Source organism: Hemibagrus wyckioides, linkage group LG26 (genome assembly GCF_019097595.1).
Source record: "Hemibagrus wyckioides isolate EC202008001 linkage group LG26, SWU_Hwy_1.0, whole genome shotgun sequence".
In the NCBI taxonomy this organism is placed as follows: Eukaryota; Metazoa; Chordata; class Actinopteri; order Siluriformes; family Bagridae; genus Hemibagrus; species Hemibagrus wyckioides.
The window spans coordinates 12,834,317-12,855,808 of NC_080735.1; the positions used below are offsets into that span (position 1 = coordinate 12,834,317).

Here is a 21,492-nt window from a genome sequence, read left to right on the forward strand (position 1 = left end):
GACTACAACTAAAGCACAAAGACTTTCATTAAAAAAAAAGCTGCAGTAAAATCAAGCATTTTTGCCCACAGCAGTCAGAAAAAATCCTGGAGACACTGAAATGTTACCATCATAAACAAATTTTGATGAACCTAATTATGGGTTTGTGAATTTCGACAACACAATAAATCCACACGTTTCCTCACGTTTTCTAGCACAATGTGAATGTAGCAAGAGATCTGTAAGCGTGTCAGTGGTCACGAGGCTCTAAACTGATTATTATGCTACGTTTACTATAGTTAAAGTTTTCCCTGAAGCTGTAAAAGCCACCGAAAAAGGGAATCTTCTCAACTACCAGTTCCTTCTCTGTTAAATCAAAATGACAGCGCACAAACATGTCATTATTATAACTATTGATCACTGCGTTCAGTAGGAAGGCTCAACTGTGATGAGGGGGCGGAGCTAAAAGAAACCTGTGACTAGTCTCACGTAGCCAGATCTTCAGACTGATGGCAGGAGGTCGAGGCTCAATAGCAGCTTTTATTGGACGAGGATCGGCCATGAGGACGTCCGACTGACGTGTAAAGCAACCTATCACCGCTTGTTTTGTTCAGTGACCCTATGAAAACAAAGCACGTGAATGAAGCGAGGAATGAAGTGTCATTTGGAAAATCCGGTACTAAACACGATGACTTTCTTCTTCCATGAGGGAAGAAGAGCGCCATGATGACTTTGTTTCGAGGAGTACTGTCAAAAATACGTGACCCGGAAATCCTGTGGAATCGAACCAATCAGATGACGCCTTCGAAGCTCCTAATGAGTTTCTAGACAACTGATGATGATGATTCTGATCTTTAGTCATAAAACATCGCTTGTATTTATCCACAGCCTTCGACATAAATACAACTCCAGAAGTTCCGACTCTTCCACATGACTTTACGCAGTAAATCAAGCAAATCTGACTGATGTTCCAATGTCCTGCTAGCGTGACAGTGACACACACTTCTATAAAACCTCGAACAGCAGATCTCCTGCTGCACTTTTCACGTTAATTAGAAGGGAAACGTGGTAGGCTGAGATGATGGATTGCGAGGAGCCGGTGTTTTTTTCTGCAGCATAAAGAGGAGAGAGACCTAATCGCATTTCTGCAACTCCATCTGAGCAAATAGGTTTTTGTAACTCTAACTTGATTGTTGCATTTTCAGCAGCCAAAAAAAAAAAAAAGAAAACCCACAGAATGCGGATACAATTGAGAGCGAGAGGATACAACGATCCAGCAGATACATGAACAGTAACGCTACACATTTCAAGCCGAAGATCTTTCCGACGAGAAGAGTGTGACCTTAGCGCTGTGTATTTTTGGAAATAGCTGCCTCAGGCAGTGTGTTTTGATAGAAGTGAGGGGTTTAAACACATGCTGACATGATGACCCACTTATTCCAGTGAGTTAGCATTCAGAGCTACTGCATTCGTCCTTCTAGATAGAAGCTTAAAGTGTGTAGGGGAACTGGAACAGAGAAAATACAGCAAGAGAGAATAAGAGAGTGAGATTGTTTGTGTGTGTGTGTGGTTTTATGTAGCTGTACACCTGGAAGTGTGAACGTGAAAAACGAGAAATTGAGTGTGCTCAAAATATCTAATACACAACAAAACACAATTGATTCTTCTCTAATCGCTCTATTCTGTGTCACCCACATGAGTGGCTTCCGTATTGAGACCGGTTCCTCTCAAGGTTTCTTCCTCATATCATCATCATCATCATCATCATCATCACCGTCATCTGAACTGACATATTTCAGTAAAGCTACTTTGTGACAATGTCCAGTACTCAGATAGTTAAAGTACTACCCAAATAATACAGAATCTAATTGAAGTAAGTCTCATATCATGATGAAGAAAGCTTGAGAGGAACCAGACTCTTGTGGGAAGGCTTTAGGAGTTTTTTTGTTTATGGGAATTTTTGACCGTTCCCCTAGAAGTGCATTTGTGAGGTCAGGCACTGATGTTGATGACGAGAAGATCTGACTCACAGTCTCCGCTCTAATTCATCCCAAAGGTGTTCTATCAGGACTCTGTGAAGTTCCTCCACACCAAACTCACTCATCCATGTCTTTATGGACCTTGCTTTGTGCACTGGTGTACAGTCATGTTGGAACAGGAAGGGGTCATCCCCAAACTGTTCCCACAAAGCATGAAACTGTCCAAAATGTCTTGGTATGTTGAAGCATTAAGAGTTCCTTTCACTGGAAATAAGGGGACGAGCCCAACCTCTGAAAAACAACACCTGAATTCAATGATTTGGAGGGGTGTTCCAAAACTTTTGGAAATATAGTGTACTTTGTACAATAAACTTGTATATAAAGACACTTGGTATGACATCACAACGACAGAAAAGGAATCATTCAACACTAATGATAGATAGATATATATATATATATAGGCTTCAGGGTGCTTTTACACTCATATATATATATATATATATGAGTGTAAAAGCACCCTGAAGCCTCTGATAATGCAAAGAGAGTTATACAGAGATGAAATCACATTCACGAGGCAGTTTTACACAGACTCCAGTACTGCAGCTAGTGCTATTAAAATGTCATGACAAAATTTCACACTGGTCGCTGCAGAGCCAACAGCATGAACTCGTTTCTCTACTTAATACCAGTCTCAGCCTTATCTGAGTATCGTGTTCACCCCTGGACTTCACCTAGCTGCTGTGTGGATGAAAAAGACATCGGTTTGTGGAAACCAGTAAAACGGCGTCACACTCTGTGTGAAGGAAGCGTTTAGAGATGACATGGATGTCAAAAGGAAGAAATCAGAAATCTGTGTATGATACACATTAAGAGTGTAAACTACTGGCTGGCTAAACGCTTGAGTGTTATGTGCAATTGCATGAAGAAGTGCACAGTAAATGAAGTGTTAGTTTTAGTGTTAGCGTGTGTCCTGGTTGTCCAGAGGCAGGATCCTGCACTCTCATTGCCGTGGCCCAGGTTCGATTCCTTAACGCTCAGTGCCGGACCCAAGCCCGGATAAAATGGGACGGTTGCGTCAGGAAGGACATCCGGCATAAAACCTTTGCTAAATCAACAGGGAACAGCCGAAAGAACAAGTGTGTGTAGGGTGAAAGCTCATCACATCAGCTGCTCATGCTAGGCTCTCTCAGAAATGTAGAACTGCCGTGAGATATATTACCAAACTGACTCTATGACAAAATGAAAGACGTAGCTGTGGAAGCTCAGGTATGAGGAAGAGGGCAGAGTGCACTTTCCTCTGAATACGTTACACTGCCATGTAACACAGCAGGAGCAGCAGTTCACGTTCACTGTTGGAGGCTTCATGTGTCTCAAAGCAACCACGGTAGCATTACTGGTTGCTAGCTGATGTATGATACACAAAAGCTAGCTAGCTGCTGTGTTTGAAGTGACATATGATCAAATGACTGTTTTAAACTAGTGCTTCCTGTCTAAGAGTTTCATACACGAGGAAGCCTTAACGTAACTTTAAGCATAAATATGATACCATGCAAGTACAAGCAACTACACACACACACACACACACACACACAAATGCATAAAAACATCCAATGCAAGCAACCCTGACCCGGAACAACTTTCTAATTTTCAAATGTAATCCAACACACCACTGACAGTACACACACACATACACAAACATGCAAACACACACACACACACACACACACTGCAGCTCCTCCTACCAATGCTGTGTGCGACAGCATCAAGCCTCCTCGAGAGCTCCTGCACAGCCATTTCGCTCATCTTCACCCACAGGATCATGGCGGGATGGAAGAAAAGAGAAGGGAAAAGAGAGAGAGAGAGAGAGAGAGAGAGAGAGAGATGAAATAGGATGCTTGATTCTGCTGGTGGGAGAATGTGCAGAGGAGGAGAGGAGAGAAACTGAGTGAAGGACACAGAGGATGGGGAGAGAGAGAGAGAGAGAGAGAGAGAGAGAGAGGGACTGGGATGAGGAGGCAGAAACACACACCTCTGCAAAGTCACCGTGCACACATACTAGTTCAAACACACCCACCCACCCACCCACACACACCGCCTCTGATTAGCCTTCTACTGTAGAGTCAGCTGTGCATATCCTCCTTTCCTTCACGCAACTATAACTGACTGTACATGACTATAGAAAGGACACTGTTCATAATCACACTCTCCGGTGTTTATAATAATTCATAATCACACTCTCCGGTGTCACCCAAATGAAGATGAGGTTCCCTTTTGAGCCTGGTTCCTCTCAAGGTCTCTTCCTCATACCATCTAAAGACGTTTTGCCTTGTCAGTCGCCTCAGGTTTGCTCACTCGGGATGATTTTGTCTAACATCTAGGACTTTTGTACTATGTTTCTTATGTTCTGTAAAGCTGCTTTGAGACAATGTCCATTGTTAAAAGCGCTAGACAAATAGAACTGAATTGAATAGCATGTCAAAATAATACACCATGATATAATGTCACAGTATTTCGAATGCCAGTCAAGTTGGGGTGTAGTATAGCTAGGTAAAAAGGCATCACTTCCAGAAAGCACAGCATTATTCTAACCCATGTATACGAAACATATTAAAGATTTCCCTTCTAAGATATTTCCAGAAATCTTTACAGTCGCTATCCATCTACCAAGTTTCTGAGCCAATAATTCTACAGCCAGGGTCACTGAGAGTCTATCTCAGAGGACTCAGGACACGAGTCAGAGGACATCCTGAACCCCATCACAATATTCATTCACACATCAGACGATTTAGAGATGCCAATCAGATGAAAACACATGCCTATGGATGGTGGGAGGAAACCGGAGGACCTGGAGGAAACCCCTGAGGCACGAGGGGAACAAGTAAACTACACACACACACACACAAAGGGTGAAGGCAGGACTCGAACCCCTGACCCTAGGGGTAAACATTAGGTGACACTTTAACTTTATAGACTTATTCTGTAGGATCTTTTTGTCCGTTTTGTCCTTGTGTGAGTTGGCAGTATGATTTCCATACAGGTTTTTGTTGATGGACTGGTCTATCCTAGGCTACTGAACAGTATAGTAGTGTAACTATAGCAACCAAGAGCAGAGTACCATTTTGTAGCACCATTTAGTAGGCTAGCATACAGGTTTTAGCCAACATTAGGCGTTTAGACCAGATAACCAGAACTCTAGTGAGAGTTAAGAGTCATATTAATTGCGATTACGTTTACGATTATAGAAAATAAAAGCATAAACAAAAGCAAATGTTTAGCTTTTGTTTTATTGCTACTTACTCAGCTAAATGCAGCACGCGGACTCAAATGTTAGGCTTTGGCGCCACTCTATGGTCAATCAGTGTAACAACAACGGGCCAATAAATTGAAATAAATTAAAAGAAACGGGCCAAAACCCAAAAAAATGACCACTTATAATTTGCACAGTATATATAATTGTATAATTTATAATTTATCCGAGATGCATTCGAGGCTAGTAGTTGTTTGTGGCGCTAGATTTCAGGGTTAAACTCTTGACAGCTCTAAACGTTTATTTTAGATAGTTAACACGACACACACAAAGCGCAGTTGATTTTATATGTCTCAGATAACATTGTTTTGCGCAAATCCTGCGCTGTAATGATGTTCACGGAGCCTCAACGAAGTGGCGTTTTATTGGCCGCTGCTAGGATTTTCTACTCAATTGGGAACGATTAACCAATCAGAATCACGTATTGGTCAACGCCCACCCACCAATTAATTATTTAAGGTGTTCAGCTGAAAAATAAATTTAAAATATTTTTTAAATATATTATGAAATATTTCTACTTCTGGCTGGCAAAATTCGTTTTACTTAAAAGAGTCGACTCAGTAAAGCGAGGGTTGTAAGGTAGCTCAGTTTTGTGACGTCATCAGAAAGCGCTTTTCCCTCGTGTATATAGTGAGTGTTTCAGTTTGAACAATAATACAAGACCTCTCCAATCCCAAACACTAGGGTTAGAGTCACACTTTGTAGTGCACTGCATGTCTAAAAGTGCACAGATTTGGGAATTCAGCCTGAGTGTAGAATTTATGAGAGTAAAAAGACAAGACACCCTTCTTTAGAAAGTTTATTTATTAAAGAATGGCGATGTCTTTCCCCCCATTGTATAATATATCTATACATACGTATATAACAGACTCCATTGATGAGGAGAAGGAAGATTCAAGGACAAAATCCAGACGTAAACCACTTCCTTTTTTCCTCGAGACGGAAATACAAACCTAAAAATTCTACAGAGAGTAATACAGTGACAACTCTTGGTCGCCTATTACTTAGTAGGGTGACTGATTTAGCCCAGACTGATCCGTATGAAATCTGTAAAAGAGTGCAATTTGAGATCTTCACTCGCCCGTCTCGGTACTCTGTACTCAAGGAACGCTGGATGACATCACAACACTATCTGTTTTAGAACACTATTGTAAACATGACGTCATCAACACCTCATCATTCGGGTTCACTAGCATTTTGGGGAGCAGGAGTCGTGTCAGTTGACCATGTGGTGCCAGGTCCAATCGGTATACTTCAGAATCAGGAGTGAATAATATACGGCGAGATTGTGTTTTCATTCTGCATTACAAAATAAGTCACCTTCTGCTGCTACAGAAATATGAAAAATAAGCGAAAGAGGAATAAAAGTCGAGCAGCTTTGGACTGATCTAGGAACAGCTTGTGGGTCAGAGAAAGAGTGTACAATGTGCTAAAGGACAGGTTTACCAGATCTTTGTTCATTCTACTTTAAATGTATTTCATTTATTTGCATTCTTTGAACATTTTACGCCATTATGGGAAACCAGAGAGACTTACATTTTATTTGATTTTATACATTTGAGGGTTAAGGGCCTTGCTCAGGGGCCCAGCAGTGGGAAGGCAGGACATGAAGCAGTGTGAGAAAATCACTGTAATGCACACACTGGACTTTAATCAACACTTAATGAAATCATCATGTGGTTGCTGGGTTAAGATTCAGATATACAGTAGAAAAAACGACAGCTATCGCTTTAAAATGCTGATGCATTGATACAGAACTCGATTCTAATGGCATGGTCAAAGCGTTTTTATAATTATTGCCGGCTTTTATATAGCATCCCACAACAAGCTGATCCCAGATCACTCACTTTCTATTAAGACTGAAGGCAAGCTGATTTCATTTCAGGTGCGATTTTTTCTGCTGCAAGACCATAAGGAGCTTTACCGTAATCTTTTAAAAAGAAAAAGAAAATAAAACATTAAACAGTAACAGGAAATTCGGATAACAGACTCTCTATCTGTGACTCTAAAAAGTCTCCAAGCTTTTTAAAAGATTTTCAGGTGAATTTCGGTGATGACACACAAGTTAAAGATTGATTCGTTTTTTTATTTTATTCACATCTGTAGTAAGCGCTATACACTGACCACCTCTCGACATCAGCGTCCGTTATAAAAACACATCAACCCTATAATGCAGAAGATGGTTGGGTTAAATATTGGAGCTGCGGCGCCCCCTGGTGGCCCCCAGAGAGGGACGCAGGCGAGGATCCCGGGCTTTGTAGTGCTCGTTGAAGTCGAGCCTGAAGCTGAGGAACTGCAGGCTCTCATCCGAGCTGGTCATCAGCAGCCGCAAGAACTCCTGGACAATGCCCTGTGGGAGGAGGGGGAGGAGGAATGAGGGAGGAGAGAAAGGGATTAAAGAAAGAACGACAAGGAAAATGACTTAATATTAAGCTTTGTTTCACTTGAAACTGTTAATAAGATAATTAGGGGAGCTAGAAATAAATGGCAGAGCTCTGGTATTTAGATCATATTGGAAACTTCCAAATATAAATAATAATAATAATAATAATAATAATGATAATAATAATAATGAAAAAAATATGTTAATTATCTTATTAATCATTTATTTAATATATAATAATATAATTAATTAATTACCTTGTTGTCAGTGTATCATTTATACAATCATTTTTTATAAATGTTTATCAAATTATTCATGGAATGGATTTTTATTTATTTAGGTACTAATAAGTGGCTTAAATGTAGTCAACTGAGCACAGAGCTCTTGTCCTCTTTACCCTACAACCAATAAAAATATCGATTAATTATACGTCGTTTTAAATAATATTAATACAAATAGTGTTATAGCTAATTATATTGTAAGTAATAATTAAAAATTCTAATTGTCCGTTGCATATAAAGCACCTTTCATACATTAAATCACTCGGAGCTGCACGATAAAAGGGTGAGGTAAAAAAAAAAAAAAAAAACAATAAAAAAGCAACAAGAAATAAATAAAAAAAAAAAAAGGGACAAATTTAGAATAAAAAATGTATAGGATTAATAATATATTTATATTAATATTAATAAATAAGAAAGACTGAAAGACAAAAAAAAATTGGAAAATTATAAAATAATCTACATAATCTATGTTTTTTGCTGTTTTTTTTTAAAAATTACATTTCCCTACATAGATCTTTAATGGCCAAAATGAATGAAACATTTATATAAAAATTATGATAAAAATATTAAAATATAAAAAATGGTAAAAAAAAAAAAAAGTTTATATTTTAATATTAAAAAGTTACACATACACATCCACTTCTCTTAATACACACTATTACCAATTCATTCCAGGTTTATCACAGTGAGAGAAACAAACAGTGTGTATTAGGTGTGTGTGTGTGTGTTACCTGGTAGAAGTGTGTGAGCAGTCGAAGCTGAGAGCACATTTTTGGTATGGTGTCCTTAAACTCCTGCACTCGTTTGTTCTCTGCCGCTTCCTGCTCCGCCGTCACACCCCAATCACCCTGCATGGAACACACACACATCAATAAAAAAAAAAATCAAACATCTTTCTCCTAAAACTAGAAGTATCACATAAATAAAAGGTTAATGTTTAAAGAGCTGCGAGACACGATCATAACACCTTGACTATTTTGCTGAATTTGATCTAACACCTGAGTGAAGTGACGTATCATTTGGCTGTTATAAGATCCAGACTTACTGTATTGTGGAGACTTAGCTCTGGTGTGTCATGTATAAGTAGAATAAAAATGTATTGTGTTTATTTGTCACATATACATTACAGCACAGTGAAATTCTTTCTTCGCATATCCCATCCTTAGGGGTTGGGGTCAGAGCACAGGGTCAGCCATGATGCAAAACCCCTGGAGCAAGGGTGGGGTTGGGCTCCTTGCTCAAGGGCCCAACAGTGGCAGCTTGGAAGTGCACCCTTGAACCCTGATCTTTTGGTCAACGACCCAGAGCCTTAACCACTTGAGCTCCCACTGCGTTAATTAGGCTAAAAGATTTTTCATTCATTTTAAACCTAGTTAGAGTCAGGCTAAAAGAGTGTATAATAAGCCGAGAAGCCAGGTTGTGTGAGCAGGATACAAGTCATTTGGAATAAAACAAAGGGTGCAAACTCTGATGGTAAATCTGACACCTTTTTCCAGGCGATTAATGAGAAATTCACTCCAGCCAACATTATAGCCGCAGACTATATTAAACAGAGTTATATTATAGTTAATGCTCTAGATTACACGGGATCATTTTAAAACAAGAAAGCCTGCTATAGTGAAGTTAAACTGCAATCTGCTACAGGTTCCTGAGTCAGTAAGACTCGAAAGGGGCTCGGGAACGACCTTGGCGAGAAATTAAAAAAAACGGAGACAACCTTACACAGCACTTTGAAGTGGGTCCGCAATGTCCCTCGTCCGCGTCATGCTTTTCTTCCCCCATCGACTGCCTCATAAATTAGCCTTCACTTTGGCCTTTCAGCTGGGAACTACTCATTACCCGTACGACCTCGCCAACACACTTACCTGAAAACCTTTTACTGTTACGCTCTCTCAACCACACACACAAAAAATAAAAAAGAAGCAAACTCTTCGCTTGTTTGTTTTTATAGCGCTCTTTACTGAAGCGTTAAAAATCGATGGCTACAGAAAACTGACACCCGAGCTTGTAAAAACACCCGGGCTTTTTTTTTTTTTTTTTTAAATCCGCTGACTTTCCAGACAGAGCCGAACGAAAGCGTCGATCTGAGCCGAGCACTCGATCTTCTCCGGGGAGAGAGGTACACAGAGCTCCGAGCGATGGCCTTGGTGTGTGTGTGTGTGTTGGTTACTGTTTTAGAAAAACCATATCGATTTCCTATGGATGAGATCATTCGGCGTAACTCCGACTCAGAGTCACATCCTGACCTTAATTTCTGAAGGGTCATTGAGTTTAAAGGTTTAAGTTTAAAGGTGCAGTAAGCAATATTTCATAGGGATGGCTCATTGCTTGTCACGTAACGATTCAACAGGAGGTGACCTGCGTCAGAGAAAAACTCGGATTTATGACATCGTACTGCAGCGGTTTGTTCGCATTTAGAAATCGGGGTTTAATCTGATTTAATGCTTCATACCCTCATTTATTACATCCATATACCTCCTCTTTGGCCTTCCTCTTTGCCTCCTGCCCGGAAGCTCCATGTCCAACATTCTCCTACCAATATACTCACTCTCCCTCCTCTGAACATGTCCAAACCATAATGCTTCATTTTATTTCATATTATTAGCCATTTCTATTCATTTAATGTACACTGATACCAATCAAGAAGGTGATGACCTTCATCATCATCATCATCATCATCATCATCATCATCATCATCATCATCATCTGCTCAGCTCTAACGGTACAAAACTGAAACCTCTCAGCATCTCGTGCTCTAATATAACCGTCCTCGTTAAAGCTGAGGGTGGAGCCAGCCTTAAAAAATCTTCCATAGTTGAATTTTTGTTGTATTACTTGTCAAAGTCTATAGGACCTCTTGGAATTTTTTTCATCCAGCGATGAGGAGGAGTTAAAAAATATTCCACCTTTTATAGTCGTACAGAACAGAGAAAGACATTCAGATGCGAATGCTGTGGTGTAAATCAGTCAAGCATGCTAGCACTCTTTCACCCCGATGTCCTGTTCCCGAAAGGACACGCGTCAACATCTGGAGCCGTGAAGAATTTACGAATCGAGCTCTATCCGTGTGGGAAATAATGTAATGCGGGTTTTATCAGAATCTGATGGGACTGTGGAAAGCAGATTGCAGATTTGATTGCAGATTACAGAGTTTATATATAGCTCCCTCTCTCTCTCTCTCTCTCTGTACCTCTTCCACTCTGCGTCTCTTGCTGTCCTCATACTGCACTCGGAGCTTCAGCTCCTCCAGGGCAGAGCGGTACAGAGCGTTCTGAGCGTTCTGGAACTCGATGATCTGGTCAAACACGGCCCGGAGCTGGTTCAACAATGACTGTGCTCAGAGAGAGAGAGAGAGAGAGAGAGAGAGAGAGAGAGAATAAGACAGGAATAATGGAGAATAAAATAGCACTATTCAGTCTTTCCTCTGCATTCATATCAGTCACATACTGCCGGTGTCTAGACTCCAATTCCTTATTTCATCAAGTCTTTTAGACTGTCTGTGTGAGTGTGTGTGAGAGAGTGTTTGTGTGTGTGTGTCTCCTACCCTGCTGTTGGAATCTAGGAGACAGCGGGAGATGATAGTGTCGAGGAAAACCTCATGGGCTGCAATGATGTGATCCAGGTCCTGAGCCTGCTGCACTTTATTCCACAACTCGTCCCATGAACATTCCAGCACCTGCACACACACAAACGCATACACGAACACACACACACACACAAACGCATACACGAACACACACATACACAAACACATACACACACAGAAAGACAGAGCGAGACAAAAGGTGTGGACAGACAGAAAGAGAGACAGACAAAAACCCACATATAGAAACATGTAGATACACACACACACAAAGCAAATGTGAGACACAAAGATAGACATGCAGATTTTGTCAATTAAAAAACACTACTCTTCTGGATCAACATCTATAATGCACACAAGCTGTATACTATACTATACAGTACATAAGCATGCAGAGGAACGAAGAATGAGAGAGAGAGAGAGAGAGGGTGAGAGAGAGAGAAAGAAAGAAAGAATGAAAGAAAAAAAGAGAGAGAGAGAAAGAAAAAAAGAGACAGAGAGAGAGAGAGAGAGAGAGAGAGAGAGAGAGAGAGAGAGAGAGAGAGAGACTGGCCTCGAATGTGATGTAATACTGCATTTGGTGGATGAAATGCACCATCTCTGAGGCCAAGATGTGACACTGATGCAGAACTCCAGACAGCTCTGTGAGAACACACACACAGACACACACACACAGACACACACACACAGACACACACACACAGACACACACAGACACACACACAGGTTATAGTAGTTTTGCTGAGCGGATTTGTCTGTGTTACTCAAATAAAGCCAGAACCTTTAAAAAAGATTTATTTAAAAAATATCAATATTATGGGAACTTAAATGGTGTGATCTGTTCAGACGGCCCTGGTGTGTATCACCCGCTCACCCGGCATGCTCTTCAGCACCTTGGCGTTGCACATCTGGCTCTTCCAGATGTCAGTCAGGATATACTCCATCCGCTTGGCTCTCCACAGGAAGTTGAACACCCGCAAGTAGTGGCTCATGCACTCGCGAGTGAACACCTGGCACACACAGCGCACGTAAATACACAGCGGCACGCACGCGGCCCGATATAGCCGTCAGTTTCCGTCAGCATCAGAAAAATAAACAAGTGAATAATGAGCTGTTCCTGCTGAACAGCAGACTGTTTGTTCTCCACCACACTCATGATGAGGATGATGACAACAAGAACATTCCTGAAGTAAAGCTCAGTACATCTTTTAAAGCAGGCAGAGAAAATGGAGCTTGTTACCGTGGCGATAGGTCCATCAACGTGATAGTCCAGGCTGAACACGTCCCAACCTGTATCACCCGGAGACACCTGAAAGAGGAAATAAATACATAGAGACATTCATCCTGAAACACACATCCATTTTCTCCTACACCTGGAAGACATGAAGAAAGAAGAGGAAGACAAAGACATGAAGAAAGAAGAGGAAGACAAAGACATGAAGAAAGAAGAGGAAGACAAAGACATGAAGAAAGAAGAGGAAGACAAAGACATGAAGAAAGAAGAGGAAGACAAAGACAAGACAGAAGGAAAGGAAAGGAAAGGAAGCCGGGAAAGAAAGAATGAAGGAAAGGAAGGAAAGGAAGCCGGGAAAGAAAGAATAAAGGAAAGGAAAGGAAAGGAAAGGAAGCCGGGAAAGAAAGAATAAAGGAAAGGAAAGGAAAGGAAAGGAAAGGAAAGGAAAGGAAAGGAAAGGAAAGGAAGCCGGGAAAGAAAGAATGAAGGAAAGGAAAGAAAAGGAAGCCGGGAAAGAAAGGAAAGGAAAGGAAGCCGGGAAAGAAAGAATGAAGGAAAGGAAGGAAAGGAAGCCGGGAAAGAAAGAATGAAGGAAAGGAAAGGAAGCCGGGAAAGAAAGAATAAAGGAAAGGAAAGGAAAGGAAAGGAAAGGAAAGGAAAGGAAAGGAAAGGAAAGGAAAGGAAAGGAAGCCGGAAAGGAAAGGAAAGGAAAGGAAGCCGGAAAGGAAGAATGAAGGAAAGGAAGGAAAGGAAGCCGGGAAAGAAAGAATGAAGGAAAGGAAGGAAAGGAAGCCGGGAAAGAAAGAATGAAGGAAAGGAAGGAAAGGAAGCCGGGAAAGAAAGAATGAAGGAAAGGAAGGAAAGGAAGCCGGGAAAGAAAGAATGAAGGAAAGGAAGGAAAGGAAGCCGGGAAAGAAAGAATAAAGGAAAGGAAGGAAAGGAAAGGAAAGGAAGCCGGGAAAGAAAGAATAAAGGAAAGGAAAGGAAAGGAAAGGAAAGGAAAGGAAAGGAAAGGAAAGGAAAGGAAAGGAAAGGAAAGGAAAGGAAAGGAAAGGAAAGGAAAGGAAAGGAAAGGAAAGGAAAGGAAGCCGGGAAAGAAAGAATAAAGGAAAGGAAAGGAAAGGAAGCCGGGAAAGAAAGAATAAAGGAAAGGAAAGGAAAGGAATCCGGGAAAGAAAGAGGAAAGGAAAGGAAAGGAAAGGAAAGGAAAGGAAAGGAAGCCGGGAAAGAAAGAATAAAGGAAAGGAAAGGAAAGGAAGCCGGGAAAGAAAGAATAAAGGAAAGGAAAGGAATCCGGGAAAGAAAGAATAAAGGAAAGGAAAGGAAAGGAAGCCGGGAAAGAAAGAATAAAGGAAAGGAAAGGAAGCCGGGAAAGAAAGAATAAAGGAAAGGAAAGGAAAGGAAGCCGGGAAAGAAAGAATAAAGGAAAGGAAAGGAAAGGAAGCCGGGAAAGAAAGAATAAAGGAAAGGAAAGGAAAGGAAAGGAAGCCGGGAAAGAAAGAATAAAGGAAAGGAAAGGAAAGGATAGGATGCTTGGTACAGTGAGACAGTAAATGTAGTAATCATACCTCCAGAAGTCGGACATCCAGTCTCTTCAGGATGTCAGGACTGTCGAACTGGGCGTTAGTGGCTCGTACTGCTGTCTCCAGTATCCCAGTCAGGTTGTGCTGGTAGAGCGTGGTGGCTGCACGGGCCAGCTCCGGCCTGACACGCAACACACACACAAACACACACGACACACACAAACACACACAAGACACACACAAGACACACACAAGACAAACACAAGACACACACAAGACAAACACACACAAGACAAACACAAGACAGACACACACAAACACACACGACACACACAAACACACAAAACAGACACACACGACACACACAAACACACACAACACAAGTGAGAATGCTATAGAAAGTCTTTGGAAGTCTGGATTCTTTTTTTTTGGGGGGGGGGGTTGGAGTAAAAGCAGAGGAAGTAGTAGAGCTCAGTGCCAGAGCTAGATGTTATCTAAAGTGAAGTGCTGAGGGCAAAATGACAAATCCTAAAGCACACAGCACTGACACACAGCAACAGAACACTGACACACAGCACTGACAAACTGACACATAGCACTGACACACAGCACTGACACCCAGCAACACAGCACTGACACACAGCACTGACACACAGCACTGACACCCAGCAACACAGCACTGACACACAGCAGTGACACCCAGCAACACAGCACTGACACACAGCACTGACACCCAGCAACACAGCACTGACACACAGCAGTGACACACAGCAACACAGCACTGACACACAGCACTGACACACAGCAACACAGCACTGACACACACCAACACAGCACTGACACACAGCACTGACACCCAGCAACACAGCACTGACACACAGCACTGACACCCAGCAACACAGCACTGACACACAGCACTGACACCCAGCAACACAGCACTGACACACAGCACTGACACACAGCACTGACACCCAGCAACACAGCACTGACACACAGCACTGACACACAGCACTGACACACAGCACTGACACCCAGCAACACAGCACTGACACACAGCAGTGACACCCAGCAACACAGCACTGACACACAGCACTGACACCCAGCAACACAGCACTGACACACAGCACTGACACCCAGCAACACAGCACTGACACACAGCACTGACACCCAGCAACACAGCACTGACACACAGCAGTGACACACAGCACTGACACACAGCAACACAGCACTGACACCCAGCAACACAGCACTGACACCCAGCAACACAGCACTGACACACAGCACTGACACCCAGCAACACAGCACTGACACACAGCAGTGACACCCAGCAACACAGCACTGACACACAGCAGTGACACCCAGCAACACAGCACTGACACACAGCAGTGACACCCAGCAACACAGCACTGACACACAGCACTGACACCCAGCAACACAGCACTGACACACAGCACTGACACCCAGCAACACAGCACTGACACACAGCACTGACACACTGACACATAGCACTGACACACAGCAACACAGCACTGACACACAGCACTGACACCCAGCAACACAGCACTGACACACAGCACTGACACCCAGCAACACAGCACTGACACACAGCAGTGACACACAGCAACACAGCACTGACACACTGACACATAGCACTGACACACAGCAACATAGCACTGACACCCAGCAACACAGCACTGACACACAGCACTGACACCCAGCAACACAGCACTGACACACAGCACTGACACCCAGCAACACAGCACTGACACACAGCACTGACACACAGCAACACAGCACTGACATCCAGCAACACAGCACTGACATCCAGCAACACAGCACTGACACACAGCACTGACACCCAGCAACACAGCACTGACACCCAGCAACACAGCACTGACACCCAGCAACACAGCACTGACACACAGCACTGACACCCAGCAACACAGCACTGACACCCAGCAACACAGCACTGACACACAGCACTGACACCCAGCAACACAGCACTGACATCCAGCAACACAGCACTGACACCCAGCAACACAGCACTGACACCCAGCAACACAGCACTGACACCCAGCAACACAGCACTGACACCCAGCAACACAGCACTGACACCCAGCAACACAGCACTGACACCCAGCAACACAGCACTGACATCCAGCAACACAGCACTGACACACAGCACTGACACACAGCAACATAGCACTGACACACATTATGCTCTGTGTGTGTGTGGGGTGGGCACATTACGCTGTGTGTGTGGTGCATTATATTATGCATGTGGGGGGGTGCATTATGCTGTGTGTGTGTGTGTGTGTGTATATGAGAAGAGCATTATGCTGTGTGTGTGGCGCATTATGCTGTGTATTGCATTATACTATGTGCGTGGGGCACATTATTCTCTGTGGGGGGGGGCACATTATGCTGTGTGTGTGTGCACGTCACACATTATGCTGTGTGTGTTGGGGGGAGGGGGGTATGTGTATGTGTGAGTGTGTTCTCACTTGAGCAGGTCCATCAGATGTCTGATGAAGTCTCCCTGGCCCAGCAGCAGGTATCTCCTCATGGCCTGCAGGTGCTCAAGCAGTTGGTAGTTCTTATTCAGCACGTCCAGCAGGTATTTACTGGTCTCGAAGTACGCAGCGTCGATCTTACTCTGAAACGCTCCCTCCAGATCCGTGAACAGCTCAGCCGCTGACACACACACACACACACACACACACAAGAGACAGAAGAAGAAGATAAGGTGAGCAGCGTCACTGGTGTGTTAATGGGTTTTGAGCATACCAGGGAATGTGTGCGACCGTCTACACCAGCTGAAAGCTGTTATACTCCACACACACCCCCCACACACCCTATAGACATACCCTAAACACACACATACACCCTACACACACACTGCAAACTTACACCCTACACACACACACACTGCAAACTTACACCCTACACACACACACACTGCAAACTTACACCCTACACACACACACACACTGCAAACTTACACCCTACACACACACACTGCAAACTTACACCCTACACACACACACTGCAAACTTACACCCTACACACACACACACTGCAAACTTACACCCTACACACACACACACACACCCTACACACACACACACCCTACAAATACACCCTACACACACACCCTACATACACATACCTCACACGCATACCCTACACACACACACACACACTCCCCATAACACCTACATACCCTACACACACACACTCCCCCCCAAACACAGCCCTCCACACACACCCTATGCCTACATACCCCTCACACCCTATACACTGCAACAACAGACAGGAATAAAGAAAGAAAATGGACAGATAAGCAAAAAGAGAGAGAGAGAAAGAGAGAGAGAGAGCGGAATAAAGAAAGACAGAGGAAGCGAGCACATGGAAAGAAAACTCTGGAAACACACACACACACACACACAAGGTCACAGGCGAAGGCTCTAAGTGCATTAACTCATCTGTGCTAAATTGGGCCGGCGTCAATACACACGCTAAACACGACCGGTCCGATACTCCACTCTGCTCCTCCATCAGATCAATCCCTCTCTTTCCCCCTCCATCCATTTCCCTCCATCACTGAACCCATCTCCCCCTCGCTCATCTCATTAGCTCTGCCTTATCTCCACAGTCCTCCAGCAGCAGCACAGCTTTAACAAGGACAAATGCTCCTATTCTCAGAGACATTAGCGTGCGCTCTTACCGTCTTTGGGTGAGTCGGCAGATTTGGAGGCAGGCAGGATTTTGCCGGGCGGCGTCCTGTCGTGGCACACCTGATGCAGGAAGTTAATGGATTTGCCGATGAGCAGGACCTGGAGCGACATGCGAGAGGAGATTAGGGAGAGAAGTGAGGTGAAAGACAGGAAGGTGATGGTACAGTGTGTGGAGAGAACAGTGTGTGGTGAGACACAGACATTTTACATCACTAACATGAGCTCAGCTCCATCATCTTCCTCAATCATCATCATGACCTCTGACCTCTGAGCACAACTTCCTAACAAACTCCATACACAGAGAACAGAACCATGCTCTGCTCTACCATTCACCTGCCATTTCTCTACCGCTTTCATTCCTTCCTTCCTTCTTACTCATCTTTCTCTCTTTACCCGTCTCTTTCCTTCCTTCTTTTCTTTCTTTCCTCCCTTGCTGCTTTTTTCCTTCTTTCTTTTCATCCTTTTTTCCTATCCTTCCTTCCTTCTTTTTTTCTTCTTTTTGTCCTTCCTTCCCTCTTTCTTTCTTTCCGTCATTTCTTCCTTCTTTTTTCTCCTTTCTTTAGTCCTTCCTTCCTTGCTTCTGTTCCCTTCTTTTTTTCCCTTCTTCCTTTTACTCCTTCCTTCTTTTTTTCCTTTTTGTCCATCCTTCCTTTCTTTTCATCCTTCTTTGTTCCTTCTTTCTTTCATCCTTCCTTATTTTTTCCTTCTTTCTTTTCATCCTTCATTGCTTCTTTTTTTTCTTCTTTTTTCCTTCCTTCCTTCCATCTTTCTTTAGTCCTTCCTTCCTTCTTTTTTTCTTTTCGTCCTTCCTTCCTTCCTCCCTTCCTTCCTTTTCATCCTTCTTTGTTCCTTCTTTCTTTCATCCTTCCTTATTTTTTCCTTCTTTGTTCCTTCTTTCTTTCATCCTTCCTTATTTTTTCCTTCTTTCTTTTCATCCTTCATTGCTTCTTTTTTTCCTTCTTTTTTCCTTCCTTCCTTCCATCTTTCTTTAGTCCTTCCTTCCTTCTTTTTTTCCTTTTCGTCCATCCTTCCTTCCTTCCTTCCTTCCTTCCTTTCTTTTCATCCTTCTTTGTTCCTTCTTTCTTTCATCCTTCCTTATTTTTTCCTTCTTTCTTTTCGTCTTTCCTTGCTTCTTTTTTTATTCTTTTTTATCCTTCCTTCTTTCCTTTCATCTTTTTTCCTATTTTCTTTTTGTCCTTCCTTCCTTCTTTTCATTTTTCCTTCCTTCTTTTCATCTTTTTTCTCCTTTCTTTTCAGAGAGAGACAGAAAGCTGTACAGTATGATGTTCATGTTGAACTGTTATAACAAGCTGTGTGTGTGTGTATATATAAAGGATGTGTGTGGTAGTGTAAATAAGAAACTTTACCTTCCTGGCCTGATCCATGGTTATGAAAGAGGGAATCATCGACTTCCTCAGAGAGTATTTATCATGCCACAGTCTGTCTGTCTTCACTGTTGGATCAGACGCTACAAAGAACTACACACACACACACACACACACACACAGTGAATAGCTTAAATACATGGCCTTTGACTATTTTGATACTGCGATTACACACACACACCTGTCTATATATAAACATAAGACTATATTTATACTTATTGTTTGTATAGAGACAAGTCCCCTGTCCCTGTCCTTGTCCCCATCCCTGTCCTCATCCCACCACCACAAAAGATTTTCATTACATTTTCTCTCTCTCTCTCTCTCTCTCTGGAGTTATGCTTATCTCCGAATGTATGTCTTTTAATGCTACTTTTTTACACTGTAATTTCCCTCAGTATCACTAAAGCTGCTCTCTCTCACTCTCTCTCTCTCTCTCTCTCTCTCTCTCTCTCTCTCTCTCTCTCTCTCTCCGCACTACGGCTGCAACAATCTAATAAAAAATCAGAACATTGTGTCCCATCACAGCACCAGTCAGTGCCACCGACAGGACCGGCTAACTTTCTAAACACAGTTACAAAGATACACAGAGAGAGAGAGAGAGAGAGAGAGAAGGGGACAGCAAGCTTGTGAGCGGTGCATCAGTGGTGCATCTTCATTATGACCTGCTCGACCACAAGAATAATGATCGCAGACTAAACTAAGAGCTCGTAAAGCTCGTAAAGCGCCCTGGCAGAGTGCTCCATCAGCAGCTCGGCTCCCGCCATCCCTCCACCCTCTGACCAATCAGCTGCCTGCTACACCACCAATTATGTCAGCGCTGTGATGAATGAGAGCAAAAGAGAGAGAGAGAGTGTCGCTCGAACAGTGTGATGTGATGTACAATTAATGATGCGCATGAAGGCGCTGAGTGTGTGTCTGTACAGCGGGTGCAAATAGTTTTGCTTATTGACCGGAGTCTTTTACAGGAAATTGTCGGGACATGGAGAGCGGACGAGAGAGAGAGAAAGTGTATTAGTGTGCATTCTAACCTCATGGTACGTGTCCTCGAGCTCTCCGTCATAGATCCAGCGGTACAGGAAGTTAAGAATGGGGTGCGAGACCAGGCCGAGGATGTGCTGGACAAGCGCTCTCATATGAGGGTCGCCAGTCTTACCGTAGGCGTGCACTGCAGACGCCAGCTCCCCTCCCTTACGGCCTGAAAGAGAGAAGGACACAATATATATTAGGCATTCTTTTTCAGGTTCAAGTTAGAAAGAGCGCATGTTTAGTAGCTTGCATTTGCAATCAGCGACATTAACATTCTGTAACACACTAGACGGATCGTTCTAAGCTGACCTTGACAGTAGTCGACAAGTGCAGCGAGGGTCTTGAGGCGGATTTTGGGGTCGTACGTCCACACGAGAAGTCTTCTTAGAGTGAGTGTGCTCTCCAGTCCAACATTTACTCCCTGGTCATCCTCTACCTGCAGCTACACACACACTCAGTGTCAGCATATTGAAATGTCACATCTCACATGTTTGTTGAAATGGGTTTGGTTATTTTACCTGTGAATGCAGCACTGACAGAAGCCTGTAATACTCCTTCAGCTCCTGGTGCAGGGAGGCACAGAAACTCTGCAAAGAAATAAAAAACATTTCATTTTACTGGTTAAAATTCAAGCTAGGTAATTCCAGTCTGCTAAATATGACAGCGGCAAAGAGAGACAGAAGGAAAACTGACACAGATATAGTTTAGCTACAAATGAGAAAATAACTAGCTATGAAGAAAGAAGATATATATTTACATATTAGTACACACTGATCAGCCATAACATTATGACCACTGAGAGGTGCCGTGAATAACACTGATTATCTCCTCATCATGGCACCTGTTAGTGGGTGGGATATATTAGGCAGCAAGTGAACATTTTGTCCTCAAAGTTGATGTGTTAGAAGCAGGAAAAATGGACAAGAATAAGGATTTGAGCGAGTTTGACGAGGGGCCAGATTGTGATGGCTAGACCACTGGATCAGAACATCTCCAAAACTGCAGTTCTTGTGGGGTGTTCCCGGTCTGCAGTGGTCAGTATCTATCAACAGGATCCTTTAAGTCCTGTACGTTC

At 43.0% G+C, this 21,492-nt stretch overlaps 2 protein-coding genes across 2 annotated transcripts in view; both read right to left on the bottom strand.

The window, feature by feature from the left end:
* Window positions 1-3,844, bottom strand: part of mcf2la (mcf.2 cell line derived transforming sequence-like a) — a 98,829-nt gene extending 94,985 nt beyond the window's left edge. The window contains exon 1 of the mRNA XM_058380485.1: window positions 3,701-3,844. Coding sequence (XP_058236468.1) covers window positions 3,701-3,779 — 79 coding nt within the window. The 5' untranslated portion in view covers window positions 3,780-3,844. The remainder of the gene's footprint in view (window positions 1-3,700) is intronic.
* A 2,220-nt stretch (window positions 3,845-6,064) lies between these two features.
* Window positions 6,065-21,492, bottom strand: part of tubgcp3 (tubulin gamma complex component 3) — a 30,620-nt gene continuing 15,192 nt past the window's right edge. The window contains exons 9-22 of the mRNA XM_058380867.1: window positions 20,936-21,004; window positions 20,727-20,859; window positions 20,420-20,586; window positions 19,374-19,484; window positions 17,997-18,105; window positions 16,774-16,963; window positions 14,315-14,450; window positions 12,753-12,821; window positions 12,387-12,522; window positions 12,066-12,154; window positions 11,474-11,605; window positions 11,120-11,260; window positions 8,661-8,777; window positions 6,065-7,615 (exon numbers count right to left, since the gene is read on the bottom strand). Coding sequence (XP_058236850.1) covers window positions 7,454-7,615; window positions 8,661-8,777; window positions 11,120-11,260; window positions 11,474-11,605; window positions 12,066-12,154; window positions 12,387-12,522; window positions 12,753-12,821; window positions 14,315-14,450; window positions 16,774-16,963; window positions 17,997-18,105; window positions 19,374-19,484; window positions 20,420-20,586; window positions 20,727-20,859; window positions 20,936-21,004 — 1,761 coding nt within the window. The 3' untranslated portion in view covers window positions 6,065-7,453. The remainder of the gene's footprint in view (window positions 7,616-8,660; window positions 8,778-11,119; window positions 11,261-11,473; window positions 11,606-12,065; window positions 12,155-12,386; window positions 12,523-12,752; window positions 12,822-14,314; window positions 14,451-16,773; window positions 16,964-17,996; window positions 18,106-19,373; window positions 19,485-20,419; window positions 20,587-20,726; window positions 20,860-20,935; window positions 21,005-21,492) is intronic.